Source organism: Strix aluco, chromosome 21 (genome assembly GCF_031877795.1).
Source record: "Strix aluco isolate bStrAlu1 chromosome 21, bStrAlu1.hap1, whole genome shotgun sequence".
Classification (NCBI taxonomy): domain Eukaryota; kingdom Metazoa; phylum Chordata; class Aves; order Strigiformes; family Strigidae; genus Strix; species Strix aluco.
This window is the reverse complement of record NC_133951.1, coordinates 11061919-11079180: the sequence shown is the minus strand read 5'-3', so window position 1 is coordinate 11079180 and position 17262 is coordinate 11061919. Positions and strand designations below refer to the sequence as shown.

The 17262-nt window shown below is 36.4% G+C and overlaps 1 protein-coding gene across 1 annotated transcript in view; it reads left to right on the top strand.

Moving 5' to 3' along the window:
* PITPNC1 (phosphatidylinositol transfer protein cytoplasmic 1) overlaps positions 1 to 17262 on the top strand; it is an 84833-nt gene that overhangs the window by 28173 nt on the left and 39398 nt on the right. The window contains exons 2-4 of the mRNA XM_074846847.1: positions 10681 to 10829; positions 14807 to 14895; positions 15338 to 15345. Of these exons, the coding sequence (XP_074702948.1) occupies positions 10681 to 10829; positions 14807 to 14895; positions 15338 to 15345 (246 nt within the window). The remainder of the gene's footprint in view (positions 1 to 10680; positions 10830 to 14806; positions 14896 to 15337; positions 15346 to 17262) is intronic.

Here is a 17262-nt window from a genome sequence, read left to right as displayed (position 1 = left end):
TTGCAAATATTTGTTCTAGTGAACTAAAATGGAAAAATTTTATCTTCTTTTGGTATTAATCTTGAGATTTCAGTGTATCTTATAAATCTAGGAATGGGGAGGAAAGTATGCCTTCATTTCCTTCTTACATAATTCAAGTCTTGCTCTCATGTACTTCCTTTCATCAGATGACTTTAGATAACCTTAATATCTTCATCACCCTAATCTCTAGGTTAGATGCAGAGATGCAGGAGTGACCTCAACTATTTGCAGACACAGAATTGTATGTAACGTTATTTTTATCTTCAGGATGCAGGCATAGAACAAGTGCATTTTAAAAATTAAATTGAAGTCAGTTTTGTTTTAGAAGATCAGAAAGTAAGATGAACTATTTGTGATAATCAAATGTTCTGGACTGTGAATATATTTTTGTTTCATTGGAAGTAGCAGACAAAATTTCACTTTCTTCTGAATAAGATATCAGAAGGCAGGTTGGATTTGTCTTATTAAGGTTGTAAATAGTAAATGCGAAATTCTGATGTTCAGTTTTTTTATTTTAGACTGTGTATACTAAGAAAGGTATCCTTTTTTTCATATTTATAAGCAGAATTCTATTGCCTAAAATGAATCATAAGGAACTTGCTTGACAAAAAAATGTAGTTGCAGAATTATTCCCCTCTGATTCTGACAAAGTTTATAGAATCCTTTGTGGTCTCTTTGGTGCTTCTAAACTCAAAGTTTACAGGCAAAGCTTTTTCCTGAAATCATCAAATTCTCGTACTTGAAAATTGGTGGGTTTGGTATGAGAGATTCTTATAAGTCACAAAAATGAGTAATTACTGAAGAAGAGTAATTAAGAGAAAAGAAGCCTGAGGGGAAAGAAGTTCTACTTAAGCATTAAGCAAATACCATTAGCCATGCAAAAAGAGAAAAATAATTTCTAAAAGTATGAACAGATGGACACGTGTCTGGTCTGTTTATAGTTAAAGATAAACCTAACTTCTGAGTCCATTTCTGCACTCCATTGAATTTGGAAAGGGTCAAAGGATGTATGCAACTCTGAATACTCCCAGCTTAAACTGAGCTGAATTAAAATAAATAAAGATTTAAAACTCTTGCACTTCAGAGAAGTTAACCTGTGTGTTCAAACTCAGCTTTGCAGCTCAAGCCCTTTGATGCATTGCATTGTCTGGCTGTTCACAGCGCTTCCTTTCTCCTGCCAACAGAAATGTGTTTAATATGCATAGCACACAGGTTTAGTTTCTTCTCTTCCCCCCCCCCCCCCCCCCCCCCCCGCCCCCCCCACAATCATCTTTATTTTAATGAAAAAACATACAAGAGTTTTTGCTGTCTGGTTTACTAAAGCAAGCTTCTGGATCACCATCACTAATCCACGGAGAATGTTACTTTTCACTGTGAGTGAAATAGATTCACGTGACGCCCTGTGTGGAGGACGAGTGCATGCTGCTGGAAAGAGATCAGTGGCAGGGATCAAGAAGGAAGCCTGCGCTTTTCCATTCTGACTTTTCTTGGAATATCTCAAATGGAAACAGTATTTTCCTGGAATATCAGGAAAAGAGTTTGGGTTACTAAAAAAACTTTAGTAGCCTCTACAAAAATTATGTTGAAGTTTTACTTCATTTTACTGCATACTAAGTTAAAGTTTTAAGAGATTTGCTAAACAGGTCCTTGAGCTTCAGCCTTCAAATTAACTACAATCTCATGAATGAATTGTGGTTACCAAATAAAATATGGTTTTGTATTGACTTAGAAAAAACATCAATAGCATTTAATAGTTATCAAAGTAGTTTTGCGCTCTAAGACCAAGTGAATTGTGCCTGAAAAACAATAAGCTGTAATTAAGGCATGGCATATTTGTGGCTTAATCAGAGGCAGATACTCATAAACAGGGCACAGTAGATGTGAAGAGTGTTTCAGTATGCATTACTGACAGACTGGCTATAAGTGGTCAAGCGACATCGTAGTCCCTTTTAGCTGTTCTTTCTGGTTTTGTGAACAGAGGGCATTTTAGACAGCCTCCTGAAAATTTACATGCATCCTTTGTAGGAAATCTATGTATCTTCATAAATCTAAATAATACAGTATTATTGGTATTCATATAAAGAGCACATAGTGTAAACGGTTGAAAAATTTAACCAGCTGACTCACTGTAAAATATTGTTAATAAAAACTGATTCTTAAAAATTGTATGAGCTTGTACACTCAGAATAAACAGCTGGCTTTTTTCAATAGAACAGCTGGTGTAGAAACATAAAATTACTACCATTTGAACAGGACATGAGCTATATTTGGCAAAACATTTGCATGAAAGCTGAAAATTTGCAACTTAATTTATTTTAATTTTCATTGTACACCTATTAACCACAGATCTGGACCTGCTCCTATTGATTTCAGTATTACTCCTTCAGGTTGTAAGCCATTTTGTGCCAGGATACTGTAAATTTAGAGTAGGTCATGTTTCTTTAGCTGAAAATATTAGAGGAGGATACTGTCCTGCTGAACATCCAATATGTTGTTGCTGAACTGTCATTCACAGGAATTTAAACAGATAAAGTATCTTAAGGATGTAATGTCTTCCTTGAAAAGGCAAAGCAAACATGAAAGCAGTAAGAATTGCACTTCACAGCATGCAAAAGTCAACTGTTCCTGCTGCAATTGTTTGTTTGTGAGGCTACAAAAGCATGTTCCCATGAATTCAGGCAATACTAAAGAAGACTGCTGATGCAAGTCAGCAGATGTGTCGTGCATTGTGAATCACAGATGCATGCAGGAATTAACTGAAAGAAAAATTTCAAGCTCAACTCTAACTAGTCAGATTCTTTATATATTACTAGGGTAACATACCACTAAATGACTTGTACAGTTTTCTAGGGCCTTAAATCACAACAGTGCCTCATATTTACATTCAAATTTTAGGACCTAGATGTTTATAGTTGTTATTACAACCTTCCTGCTAAAGCTTCCTATAGATCTTTTTCATCTGGCTAGTTTTTTTAAATGAAATTACTTTTAAACCATTCATTGTATGCTAGTTCAGAAAGTACTGTTGCCTTCTTGACAGCTCATTCTGTGTTTTCCTGTTTTAGCTTTAATTTAGTCTCAGGACTGCTAGACAGGCAAACTACTACACAGGCAAGGTCGGTTCCCTCATTTGTACTGTGATGAAGCAATGGACATCCTGTAATAGAGACGGCATTTTGCCAGGTTTAATCTTTACTGTTCAATTGGTGTAGGAAGTTTTACACAGGTTACTGTCCTGAGCAGTGATGGCATTAATCACATAAAATCATCTGTAGACAAAATAACCCCTTGAAATATTTAACATTGATTCTCTTACAACTGTTATTTCTCCCACTGGTTGGTAGTGAATACCATCTTGATTTCTCATATGGCTTCTCCTTCTTCTGTGCACATTTTTCTCATTGCTGGGTTTTTCTGTGTTGCCTTGTTCAATTCAGATGCTTTCCACAACCTATTTTCAATACCAACTGCACCTCTAATGTGTTTAAACCCAAAAATAAAATGACACTTGGAACTATGGCACTCACTTAACTGTGGCACCTCTGTAATTAGATAAGGTCAGTGGCGAGGATTTTTGTTGTTATTCCTTCTTGTAACGAGTCAATCCTTCTCTTGTTTCAGAAGGTTGATCTCTTGTATAGGTAAAAATAGATTTACTTTTGAAGACAGTCATGTAGAAAGGTACCTTTGCTTCTGGAGCTACTTTCTTGTCTTTGTGCCTCAGGGACAGTCATTTTAAAATAACAGTTCATAAAAACTTCTTTGCACTTAGGATATTTCTACATAGCAAAGAGAATGCAGTATAAAGGTGCCTCGTTTGCTCTAAACAGCTTAGAAATTAGAAGTTAAATAATATATTAGTGTACAGTCCATACTGCTATTCAGCCAGGCTAAAGGAGATGTAAGATCAGTTCAGTGGTAGTCTGGATATCTCTGCAAGGCATTACACTGGGCTAGAACACACCCCTTCTGTGTTCTCTGTTTACTATTCATGCTTTCCTTGCAGATTTTCCCAACAGTCAAAACCAGCAGTATTCCTTTCACATGACCCTAGCCCACAATGTAGTTATTTTACCAGGAAAATCACTATTTTAGAAATACAAAGTGCTACCTTCACACTGGTGAGTTATGCTACATAAAAGAGACTTCCAAGTTCAAATTTACAGTGGCTTTATTTTCTTCCTGCACATAGCTATCTAGGCAAAGAGAATGATTATTTCAGTGACAAAAAGTTTTCTAATTCTGCAGTGTTTACAAGTCTGACTAATTTCCCTCCATAGCAATGTCCTGCAGTAAAACCTTAAGGTGGTGGTTAATGAGAGACATTCACTTCTGTTGCTTGCAGAGTGGTAGCTCTGAGAGCCAGTCATCCAACTGAAGCAAAAACAAAACAAACAAAAACCTAATTCAAAAAGCAGACCAAGTAGGAGCCAATACAAATCCACCAGTACATGAAACATCAAATACCAGCACACTGTACTATGCTAGTTAAAACCAATCTAGGAATGTTAATAACAAGGAAGACAAATCACCTTGTCAGAACCTGGAGTTTGTGTCATGGAAAAGATTTTCTTCAATTATTCTTAATAGCTATGAATCATCATCTACATAAGTATGGGGATCAGAAGGCACAATCTTGGTACTCTATCAGCTGGTGTTGTAATTGCCCACATGTGAGGGCTCTGCTTTAACCTCCAGATGAGTATGAGGATGCATTAGGCTTCACCCATTTCAGAAGGGAGACAGAATCATGTCTAATAATAATAACATGAAGGATTTATAGTCAGTGAGTGAGATAAGAGAAACCACTAAGTAATCACTGTTTAGAGTTTTTAAAAAATTACAGGTGTGTCTTGTGGTAAAAGTACTGAGCTGGAAGTCACTAGATTGAGGCAAAATTCCCTGTTCTATTACAGACTTTTTTTAAGGTTGAGGTATTAATTTCTGTTTCATTTAATCAAACATAAAATAAGAATAATGCTTTCTTTGCCTGTCTTCAATATCTAACTGTAAACTTTTCATGTTTATGGCAGTGTGGGGCTTAGGTGTTGATCAAGACCTGAAAACCATGCTTTCTAACATCAAAACAAAACACACAATAGGAAACTTCAGTGTATCCTCCTGAACAATGCTATTTACTCAAGCAAGTATGTTTTCAAGCAAGTTTTTCCAGACATAAAATACCTCTGTTAAATTGCCATTAAGAGATTGCTTGAAGTGACAGGCTATGCATGTTTGGACAAGCAACTTACCTGGGGATCACCATGCTTGTCTCATGGTGGTGCTTTGAGGAATAATGAGAACTTGTTTTAAATAATTCTAAACATGGAAATTATTATACAAGTGCTGAATAATGTGCTTAGTAATCTTTTTTAGTAAAAAATGGCCTGAAATGAAGTCTTGGAACCCATTCACCAAAGAGCACACAAAGAGTCTTCCAAAGACTGTGACTTGAAAATAAATCAAAAACATATAAATCAGTTTTAAGATTGCTTTCTATTAATGAGACAACATTCTATAAATCAGAATTCCTTAATCAAATTGGTACTGTTTTGCCATAATCAGTGTCCTTGGATTCAGTGTAGCTAGACAGATACAACTGATGATGAAGTTGATTCATTATATTTTCTTGCTAGAAGTAAATCTTCACTAAATTGAGGTCAATGACAAAACACCTACTGCCATCAGTGGAGGCGGGATTTTTTTTTTTATAGCTACCTCTGCAAAGGAGCACATTTGTGCATAAGTACAGATCTGTTTCAGTGTAGTTGTTGCTGTTTTTCTTCTTTTTTTCTGTTTTACCTTTGCAGTTTTCTGAGGACAGGACTAGAAGCCACTGGCATGTTTTAGCATGGATCACTGTGTGAGAAATACTTTTCATTGTCAAAATGCAGTGTGCTGAACAATCATTACCTTTAATAGGTATGAAAGACATTCAGAATCTTTTGGACTCCAGCGTCTAACTGCAGGGAGGGAGGGACCTTACTACTGTCTTAGAACAATAAATTGCATAAATTGAAATGGCAGCACCATCCTTGATGGTTCAGTCTAGTTACAGAAAAGTAAATGTAGGTGAAATGGTTCAGCAATTCTTTTGAATATGAAAATTGACGTATAAGATTAAGCCAATGATGGATCTGTTCCATTTTATGTGAGCATTCAGATAAGAACTTCAAGGAATGGTATAAAAATTTCCGACTATGGATAGCTTTAGCATAATTTCTCCTTTGAGAGAATGTTACTTTTTACATTCCATATGAAGTTTGAAAGGTTGTACTGTAAGACTAGTATTAGATCAAAAACTGAGTAATAGTCAGTCAGGCTGAAAAAAATTGACATGTTTGTACAAGGATTTCTTATGCAGCTTCTGCTGAAGACACTGGGAGTTCTACAAATGAAAGATGTGTAGGGTGGACTCCCCCTTTTTTTTTCTTTTTCTTTTTTTTTCTTCCTATCTCAAGAACACCAAAAACATAATTCTGGTCTCACTTATAATTTTAAACAAAATCAGACTGACCATCATTATGCTGTTGCTAACTTAAACCTTGTTTCTTGTATGACTAAACTCCCAACAGGCAAACACCATCTGCCTGTTGAAGGAAAAGAGAGGTCATCACTGAAACAACATCTAACTCATTAGGAGTTGAGAAACATCAAGTCTACTGCAAAAGCTGGGTAGCAATATCCTTAGAAATCTCTTAACTCCACATTCAGTGCATTTGTTTGTTGAAGTTCTCCTTTGATATTGAAGAAATTTTCCCATATTAAAGTGAAGAGTTTTCAAACAAAGAGCTTTTCTCCAGGTGCCACTGCATGAAATTTTACAGACTACCTTGAAAGAGTATATGGTCTTGGAAGATTATCTTACAGCTGAGAACACAGAAATTCAGGTTGTGATAGAGCAACATAAATAACAGTGGCACATCAGTTTACCCTTGCAGGAAAAAATAGTATTGTTTAGTGATGTAAAATGTTTCTTAAGTGATACTGCTCTGCAATATCAATAGGAACTTAGAAAAAGCTGTGAGATTTTTTTTAGGCATTTAAATTTCAGCGAGTTCTAAAAGACACATCTTTGCTTTGGATTTTATTCATGTAAAAAAAAGTGTATGTAAACATACACTTTTAAAGAAGTTATTTTATCTGATGTAACAGTTCTGTGCTCTCTGGTTTAGTAAAGTACTATAATTTTGGAAGCTAACTCTTTTTCTCATCCTGCTCTAGAATGATATTAACATTTTATAAACCAGATAAAAACAAATGAATAGCACACAAAAGAACTAAGTTAGCTACTTTAAAGTGCATGTTTTGCAGAATACAGCTGCTTTCTTGGAGGACTGCACAGTCATTTCAATAGTTATGAAAGGTGGATATTTCCACTTGGCTGGTGTCAGATCCATAGCTGTGGAAAGCCATTGCCTGGGGAGAAGCAAGTAGCAGTAGGATTCCTACAGAAGAGCTGTCCAGCACCAGTGGTGCCGTCTGTTTTCTTCAGCATCCCCCAAGTGAGAAGCACCACGCTGAGCTGTCTTGGATACCTTCTGTGAGATCTTAGGTGTAATTGGAGTGTGCGTGATTTTGAGTCTCATCGGAGCAGAACCTTTCTTGAAGCACTGACTGTGCAACATCTGTAAAGCAATTTCTACTTGACAATACAGATCATCATCCGAAGAGAGCAGTGGGTATGCAGCTTAGCCACTCCTAACCATGTACTCAGATTGATTTACGGTCTTTGTGATTTGATATTTTGCTAGCAGTTTGTGGTGGTATGGGTCCATGAAAGAGCAACAGTCTCTGTTAGTAAAACATGTGGTGTCATTATAGGTGGATATCTCTGATTCATGATGCTGGAGCAAATGAATGCTTTAGTACAACCCCATTGTTTGTTGTCAGTGTGAACATACATTCATCTTGATGTTTCTGAGCCAGTATTTCCAGCAGAAACTGAGGTGTCTGTATTTGACCATTAAAACTGAGAGCAAAATTGCAAAGTAGGAAATCAAAGCATGCAGTGATATGTGCAATTATGAAAGACTTACCAGAGATGTCCATGGCAACTAGAAGTCATAACTATATGGGATAACAAAAATCTCAATAGAAATCTTGACTTTATGGCAAATCATAATTCCTCTCCCCTCTCCTCACCTAACCTTTTTATGTTCCACAGGCTATAAATTACTGATCTCTTTCTTTCCATTAGAAGATAAGCACCTTATCACCTTTCCTCTTTTCTGACATCCTTATCGCTCCACAGGCACTAAGCATCTTTACTCTCAGGTGGTCTAATTGATACATATCTAATTAAAGGCAAAGAATTTTTTCTCAACTTGCATTCAGCTTTGAAGTGTGTTGCTTTGATTTCAGACCTGAAGAACAGCTTTGTGTGCCTGAAAGTTCTCCTAGTTGATCAAATAAAATATACTACTTATGTCCAAAAACTTTGCCTTGCCTATGTATCAATGCATTCATTTATTGTTAGTGAAAAAGAGAAGATAGTTTTTCATGGAACCAGTTAAAAGGTATGTGTGAGGACTGCAGCCCTTCAGAGCCTTCAGGATTAGGACAAAATGTTCAAATATGATGAGACAAAGAAAAGGATTCAGTAGACACTAAGGTAGATAACTGGAGTAGCAAGAAAAATAATTTTAGGTCTTAATGTCTTCAATGGGGACATTTTGTGTGAAAGAGGTACCAGAGATGAGAAAGCTGAATATATAGGCAGGAGAGTGCCAGCATCAAATTGTTTAAATAGCATTATTCTACTTATCATTTTTGTAGTGAGAAAGTAGATTCTCCAAAGTTACATAAGATATAAAGAGAAAGAATTATAGTTCTAATTAAAAAAGCACCATCAATTCTAATTATAGGTAGAAAGGAGAGGAAGAAATACTATGTACATAACACTGAAATTTCCAGGCAGTTCTGCTTTGCATAGCCAGCACTTACGTAGAGATTTACTAATTTTTTTCAAACGTTACAAGGGTCACACAATTAATTGACCTGACCCATATGACATTTGCTAGTTTTATGACAACGGTATTTCCTCCCCCCCTAGTTATCCTCTTTTCCACTAGTTCCAGCAAGTTTTAACAGTGGGTTATGTTCATCATCATTGCCCTAGAGCACCCTTTTGCCATTAAAGAACCTTTTTATAAACTTGAGGCATTTTTAGTACTTTGGAATTGTCAGCTGAAAGGCACATTTTGGTGCAAATCATTTGCTTCACTGTTGTAGTGTGTAGCTGGCAAGGAAGGAGGAGGTGTCTGTTCAGTGCTGGGAGAAGGGTCATCCCTGTCCCCTAACTGAATGATCTTGCAAGGTGCAAGTTCTAAGTTTCTTACCTTCTTATGGCCTGCTGCAGAGGAATAAAATGGGGTTACGTGGAATTAAGGAACTTCTGTAGGGAGCCCTCCATGATCCTTTATCTCTTAATTTTGTTTAGTAAGATTGTCTTGTTGGCAGTTGTTAATAAGGTCTGTGATGGTTTGGGGTTTTTTTCCCCAGCTAATTGCTCTTTTGATTTGGGCTTTTTAAAGTATGTGATAGGATTGCTGTTTATAGTATGTAATAACCACAAGAATCTGAGAGTTTTCTGAGGTCAGACTGTCACTATCCTTTTGTTTCCTTATGCTGAGCTAGTACTTGGCAGCTTGTGTAGTAGCTCAGCCATTCTCTAAATTAACAGGTTGTTCTTTGTATTTGAAGTGATTGATGTGATTGAAGTGATTAGCATGTATATGCCTAAATAAATTACTCTGGAGGAGAGAAGGATCCCAATGGAGAAAACTGTATAGGTCCGAAGATAGTTTGCTGTAAGAACTGTGGTACATTCAAGAATGTGGAAAAGACTTAAGTGAGAATAAAATCTCAGACCAGAAAATGTATGGGAAAGTACAGTTTTACCCTAAAATCTTTGCTACTAAAGGTTCAAAGACGTACTTCTGGTTACATTTCTCTGGAGGCAAAAGCCCTGGTGTAAATGCAGACATACTGAGAAAAAAATCACTTGCCAGTACAACAATTTATTTTTCTGTGATAGCAACACTGGGTCAACCCTCCTGGGTTTTGGCTTCCTAAGTAACTCGAGAGCCTATAGAAAAAGCATCATTTAGGTGCTTAAATTCATTTTAATAATATTGCCAAATGACGTGTCTCAGACTTCTTTTTCAAAGGATTTAGAGTCTACATGGGTTTTTTTCTTACGAGTTGATGCTTCTATGTCTGTGAAGCAGCAGTAGTTATCCTGAATTTTTTTGCAGGGCTTCATTATTTGGCATTGTGTTGGCATGACAGGAGGATCCTGTGTCCCACAGAACTTTTGGAGTTCACCTGCTGATTAAAATTCTCTTGTATGTCAGCACGTGGAAGCAGTAGATTAATTATTCTTAACTTACATGCTTACAAATACAGTCTAAAAATAAAGGACTGGCCTGATTCTTTACATCTGTATACACACAAGTTTTGTTATTTTTCCACAAGTGACTTAATAAGATAATGGGAGGACCCTGACTCATAAGTCTAAATGAAGCTGCAAAATACTGGTTTTCACCCTTGAACAACCTTTCATTGGCACATACAGCTATATCATTGTATGACAAGAGCTTTTAAATGCACATGTATTATATAAAGCTAATACATTGTCTTGATTTTGCTTTGCAGTACAGAATTGGACAGCTGTACATGATAAGCAAGCATAGCCATGAGCAGAGTGATCGAGGCGAAGGTGTGGAAGTGGTGCAGAATGAACCCTATGAAGATCCAAACCATGGCAATGGTCAGCTAACAGAAAAACGTGTCTATCTCAACAGGCAAGTGCAATAAAACTGTTTCTCTCAGCATTGGCTGTAATAAAAATTTGGAAGGAATACCCCTTCCAGGCAATAGCTGTTCTGTTTCAAGTAGAATGTGTTCCCATGAATAAGTGCTGCTTTCTGGTAGCTGCAGGAAGAAGGAAGGTGGGATAGACCAGTGGCTTAAAATAGAGGGATTAGTTGTCATTTCTTCTAGAGTATCTTTTCTAAGAGAAAGAATTGTAACTTGGAAGTTAAGGATGTACTGAAAATCAGAACTTTTGCTTTCTTTTACACTTAACTGTTTGTCATTTTGTTTTCCAAAACTGGGGGGGGGGGGGGGGGGGGGGGGGAGCCAAAAACTCTAATCAAAACCAACAAACACTCCACTCCCAAATAAAAATCCAAAACCAAACCACTAAAAGGGTTTTAGGGTTTCTTCACCTCATAATAATGTCACAAAGCCAGTATCCCATTTTTGGTGACAAGAGGTTTGCCTCAGCAAAGTTAATTGACGTTATGAATGACCGTTAGGCTTGTACAATGATGACCTTCTGTACCAAAATAATAGGTTTAAAGACATGATGGGAAAAATGGCTTTTGTTGCCCTGAAGTTCCATCATTTCTTAAAGTGAAATATGTGTCACTTCCTATGGTGAAATTATACTGCTGAGGATCAATGCCTCCACACTCACAGGCCAGAGATGTTTTTACATATATATAATTTTTTTTTATATAGCTATATATACACACACATATATATATACTTGTGTCCTATGAAATATATTGCTCAATCTGTTCCCTTTTTTACTGCTGCTGATCTAACTGAATATCAGTGCTTTTCTGAAGTTCTTCTATTCCCCCAGGCCTGTTTTGTTTTATTAAACTTATGATCTGCAGCATTTCGTAGTGGGCATAGAAGCACTATAGCTATTACTTCTACATTGCAAGTTACTCCTCCACTGCAAACTTGACATATCTAACCTTAACTCAGGCTAAATTGAATCACCACTAATGTTGCATGCGCACACACACACAAGTCCAATAATATATATCTTGCCAACATTTAATATTATTGTGTTTGTAAGTCTGTTCTCTCACAGGCTAGTTACAGAACTTGGGAAAAATCAATAAATGTATTGCTGTTGTACAGCTCCCAGAAGTTGTGTTTTTCTTAATGTTTCTGGATATTTCGTTCCTTCATGTTAAAAAGAGATAAGGCTTTAAGCACAGAAGAGCGTATTCAGAATTACCACTTTAAGATAATTCAGAATAGCTGCAAGGACTGTGTCCTATAAGGCATGTACAAGACATATTTAGGAAGCATGTGGTTTCTGGTAGCGAAGACGATGGAATAAAGGATCTCTTACCCAAAGACAGAGAAGATCTGCATGCCTACAACAATTTGGGAAGTTTACCTAAAGCTGTGGTGGATGTTTGAAGTCAGGCTCTCTGAGTTTAATGATAATTATGAATACTCATTGATAATCATCACCAGATTTGCTATTTGAATCTGGTTTTGGTGTCACAATACCACCAGATACTGCAGTACTATTAAAGCTTTGTGGAAAGGATCAGCAGGTTTTCAGGAAACTATGGATTTTGTTGGGAGGCCAGGATCTCTCTGGAAGGCTTCACTCAAGGAGACATGCTGCCATACAAGATATGCTGAAAACTTCTTCTCTGTCTGCCTTCCTTGAGGAGCAGGACTCCTTACACCAGCACAGTTCTCCGTCATCTTTTCTTCTTCCAGGGTCCACCACCCTAATAAACTTGCTAGCTTTGCTTCACTGTATTTTGCTCTGGGATGATCTCTCCTGAAGAAATTTGAGCTTATATATTTCAGTGATGGTTTCTTGGAAAGATTTGTGCATTATTTGCATTTATCTTTTCTTGCCTGCTAATACTTTAATTTTTGCAGAGGGTCGTCTTGCTTACCAATGGTTTTGCTGGACTGCCTTTAAGAAACACTTCCTCCCTATGCGCTGAAAGACTGAACTTCATCTGGGGAAGGAAGAAGTTACATTTAAAAAAAAAAAAAAAAAGAGAGAGTGTCATCCACAGATACCTGCACTGCTAAAATAGAAATATTACATTTTCTTTCTCTGAGTGGACCCTTGGAACAGTTCATGTGTGTCTATGACCGTGACTTGCTGGCACCTCTGAGTATAATGTGTGTTTTGCTCATAAAATTACTTGGTTTTGGAGATGTGCCATGCCAGCAAAGATAGGTAGACAGGCAAATATGCTGAAGCCAACAATAACCAAAAAAATACAACAGCTGTACATTAACAAAGACATTACTAGTAAAATTTTCTAGTGTCAGTGTAAGCCTTAGTTATATTCAGGAGTCTTTAATGCCTCTTCCCTCCTGCTGGAGCACTGTTTTCAGAAGCTGAAAGTCTGCATCCTCTGGTATTTATTATTTAGGCATCAGAGTAAAGTGTAGCAGGGGTAAGGGAGGGAGCAGAGAGTCATAAAAAGACACTGACAGAGGTTGACAAAATAAACAAAAGATCTGATACAGTGAAGTCTATTATGCAGTATGTAAAATGCTGCATAAAAGACTGTACACAAGAAAGGTTTATGTAAAGAAAAGAATTTTGTTTTGAGCAATGTCATCAAAAAACAAAAGTCAATGCACTTGACTTTGAGTCTTTAGATAACGTACTAACATCTGCCTTTTGCCTCTGGACAAATACAATATTTATGTGTAGCTAGATCATGGTTAAATAAGCCTTAATGATCCAAACTCTGTATTTTCTTCAGAAATTTGCTAATATGGAAAGTCTGCACACAGTTATCTAAACATAAGTGTTTTGAACATTTACACTTGGAAAACTGAGGTTTGAAAGCATCTGCTTTAGTTCAGTAAAGATTCAGTCTTGGGCTGGGTGATCTGCCTGACACATTGCTAGACTAACACAATTTTAACTGGGTCCCTGAAGTACAGTGATATTTGTGGTCTCCCAAGGTCTGCCTTCCTGTGAGTGACTAGTACTGCATCTTTGTTCCTGGCAGCCTCACTGATTATAATCAATGTCATTAAGAAAGGGTTGAAAGATGGATTATCATGAACTTGCCTTTTTAAAATGTGTATTTGTTCATCACTTCTTTGGTACCCTATGTGACCAGAGTTCTGGAAATGAGACACCCAAGATCTGTGGTAAAGAAAATGCTCCCACTCTTCCATACTTAATTACCTTTTAATGATCTTTCCATGTGCTTATCCATGTTTTTCATTTCTTATTCTACTGCTGTTGTACCACCACATTGGGAAGGTTCCCTTGGCAGATGGAGCTCTGAGCTATGACATCAGTTCCAATGATTTTCTTCACTTTTGTGATTTACTTTTCCCATCAGCAAAATGGGACTAATACTACTTACCAGCCTCACGGAGGTGTTTTGAGTGATTTGTTCATTTTAATGTAAAAGCTTCCTACTCAGGAGTTGGTGTTGGTAGTGTGGGAAAAACTGCGTGCTAGGTGAGCTGAACATGAAGGTTTGTGTGCCAGCAGAGAATATGGAGGAAGAAGAAATAGTCTCTAAGAAGAAATAATGGAATCAGGATCGAAGAGGACTGAAATCACATATTTACTCATGACCTCTTGTTAGAGAGTGCCTCCCTGTGGTTAAGGATACCGTGACACAGTTACACCTTGTATGGTCTAACCTGCTGAGTTCGTCCATAACCAAAGGCTTGAGGCCATAAATTCTTGAAATGTGCAACCTCAATTTAAATCTGATCAGAGGTTATTGCACTGGCACCATATTGCTCACTTTGAGAGGGGGACAGACTTGGTTTCATATTACGCTTGTGGAGAAAGCTGAGACGGAATGCATAGTCATGAGATGAAAATACTGTTGTGAAGTGTAGGTATTGCTGTATCCTGTGAAACACCTGTCAAATTATGAGCACATTTAGAAGTATCTTGTTTTCTACAATACTCTAAGTCCTGGAATATTCTAATTTTATATTTTCTTTTTATTTTCAGCAAACTGCCTAGCTGGGCTAGAGCAGTTGTTCCCAAAATATTTTATGTCACAGAGAAGGCTTGGAATTATTATCCTTATACAATCACAGGTAAGGAATAAAGCAGAAATGATTACTGACTCGTACTTTATGGATAGTTTAGTTTATCTTCAGAAGCTCCAAATTACATATTGAGCCACAGATACCAAGTTTCTTTAACAACTCCTGTTGAACTGGATATATTTTTACATCTTATATTGACTAATAGCAGGAGATACAGTTTATAGACTATGGACGGGTAAGAACTGGAGTGTTGTATCTATGCAATTTCTTCCCTGCAAAGAAAAGGTGCTTAGATTCTGTGCTGACTTGTACCCTTTATTGTCCCATAGACTTTAGACAAATATAAATCAGCAGATTATCTGACACAAATTTTTTTATTATTAATGTATGTTTACTGTAAGGATCTTGCATCATTGTTTTATTTCACATTTCTTTTTTTTTTCTTTTCTCTCATCATTCTTTTTTTTACAAATGGACAATTGGAAATCAGAATACACAGTAAGTTTTTCTTCCTCTTTTTATTCTAAAAACAGAATAATTATGTGAAATATAGTAGTGGAATCCAACCTGATTCCTTCTTAATATAACTAATACATAATGCATTCAATAGTGGAACTTTATTTTAGCAATTTGTTTAAGAAATCTAAGGTTAAATTTGAAGTGTTTCTGTGGGGATCCTATAAATTATTTACCTTATTTTTTTATCACTTCAAAATAATTTGATATATTTTTAGTCACTGACTATAACAAAGAGAAGCTTCTATAAAACAGGGTAAGGCTTTTAAGGTTCCAGTTATTATGTGGAGACATGAGAACAGATTTTATTTTATTTATTGTTTTATTAACTTATAAAATGCTCATCTCTGGTATAGTATCTGGGAAACTGTACAATCTGTAGACAAAATTAAACATAATCTGGGCACAGTGCCCAGAAAAATCAACTATTCCCTCTAGCAGAGCTAAGGCAAAATATAGCACATAAATCATGAGAAAAATTGTTTTAAATGTGCTGGCCTCAATAATATACAGTAAGTTTTCAGCAACCTTTAGAAAGTGAGGAGAAGATGGTGAGGAAGTTCCAGGTGAAGGGACCTTTCAGAAACTGCTGCCTTGATTTAGTTTGAACTTCTGACTGCAGATAAAACATAATCCACTTGTTTGTCTTAACTCTGCAGTGCTCAAAACGTTTGTGCAGATTTTTTTAAAACCAGTAAGGCATACAGAGAGGAAGAAGATTTTAATGTGATAAATGTAAAAGAGAGAAAAAATAAAGGGATTTAAAGGCTCAGATCTGAAAGCTAGAGAGTTAGAGTTGAAACTGTGATGACCAAGTTTGAAAATCTAAAGTAGCAAACTGTGCTTTTCAATATGTACTGTAGATACTTATCACATATTCTGCTTTGTTTCATGTTTAAAGTTCATTTGATTGTCAGAGGAAACCCAAATGTCCCATAATGGACAGTAGTAATGAGGGGACAGATTCTCAGCTGGGTTTGTTGGAAGATGTCTTCAGTAGGGCCTATCACAGTTTACATTAATTAGGGGTTTACCATTTGATAGCAGGTTTAATCTTAGGCTGGGAAGATGACATGTGCTGTGTTGCATTGATGTCTGTTACTTACACATATATTTTTTCTTTAACTGAAAGTCAATTTGAAATTTTTAATGTGATTTTTTTTTTCTTCAACTGAAAAAAACAAGTAGGAATGATTAAAGGGGCGGTAGCAGACCAAAATATGTGTCTGAATTTGAAATGCAATACATTACCAAAACCAAATAGCAATGCCATACTCATAGAATTTGAATCAGGAGGTGATCTTTATCTAATCTGATGAGACAACACCTGAAACACATTTAGGTGAATGTACACAGCTATAGAGATGTTCAGGAGCATCAGCAAAAGTGATTGCAGGGTTGAAGAGACTTGTAAAGAAAAATTAAATCAGTCTACAAATGTAGAAGGTAGGCAAAACAGTCACTAAGTGACAGTATAACTGCCTATGGGAGTTGGGGACTAATTACTCACCATGGTGCAAGGAAACAGAACTAGAAATATTGGGATGAGATTAAGGGAACTGTACTTCAGACAAAAATCTAAAATATATTTTAATGGAGCTGATAAACTATGAAATTACCTTCAAGGGAAATAGAGAAAGTGCCTTTGCCTCAAACTGTTGAATCTAGAACAAAAATGTTAAATATACCACTGGGAATAATTCCTGTCCTTGTCTGGAATATTTCTCTAAATTTTGATCTTCTGTATTCATTAGAGAATTCTGAAAGAAATAATAAACCCACAGACATTGCCCAAAATATGTAAGACAGCTTGGAAACCCTTTTCTTCAAGATAGTAAATTCCCTTCAGAGGGTCTGTGGGACATCCTAAGAATTAAATTTAGCCTCATTTAAAGGAAA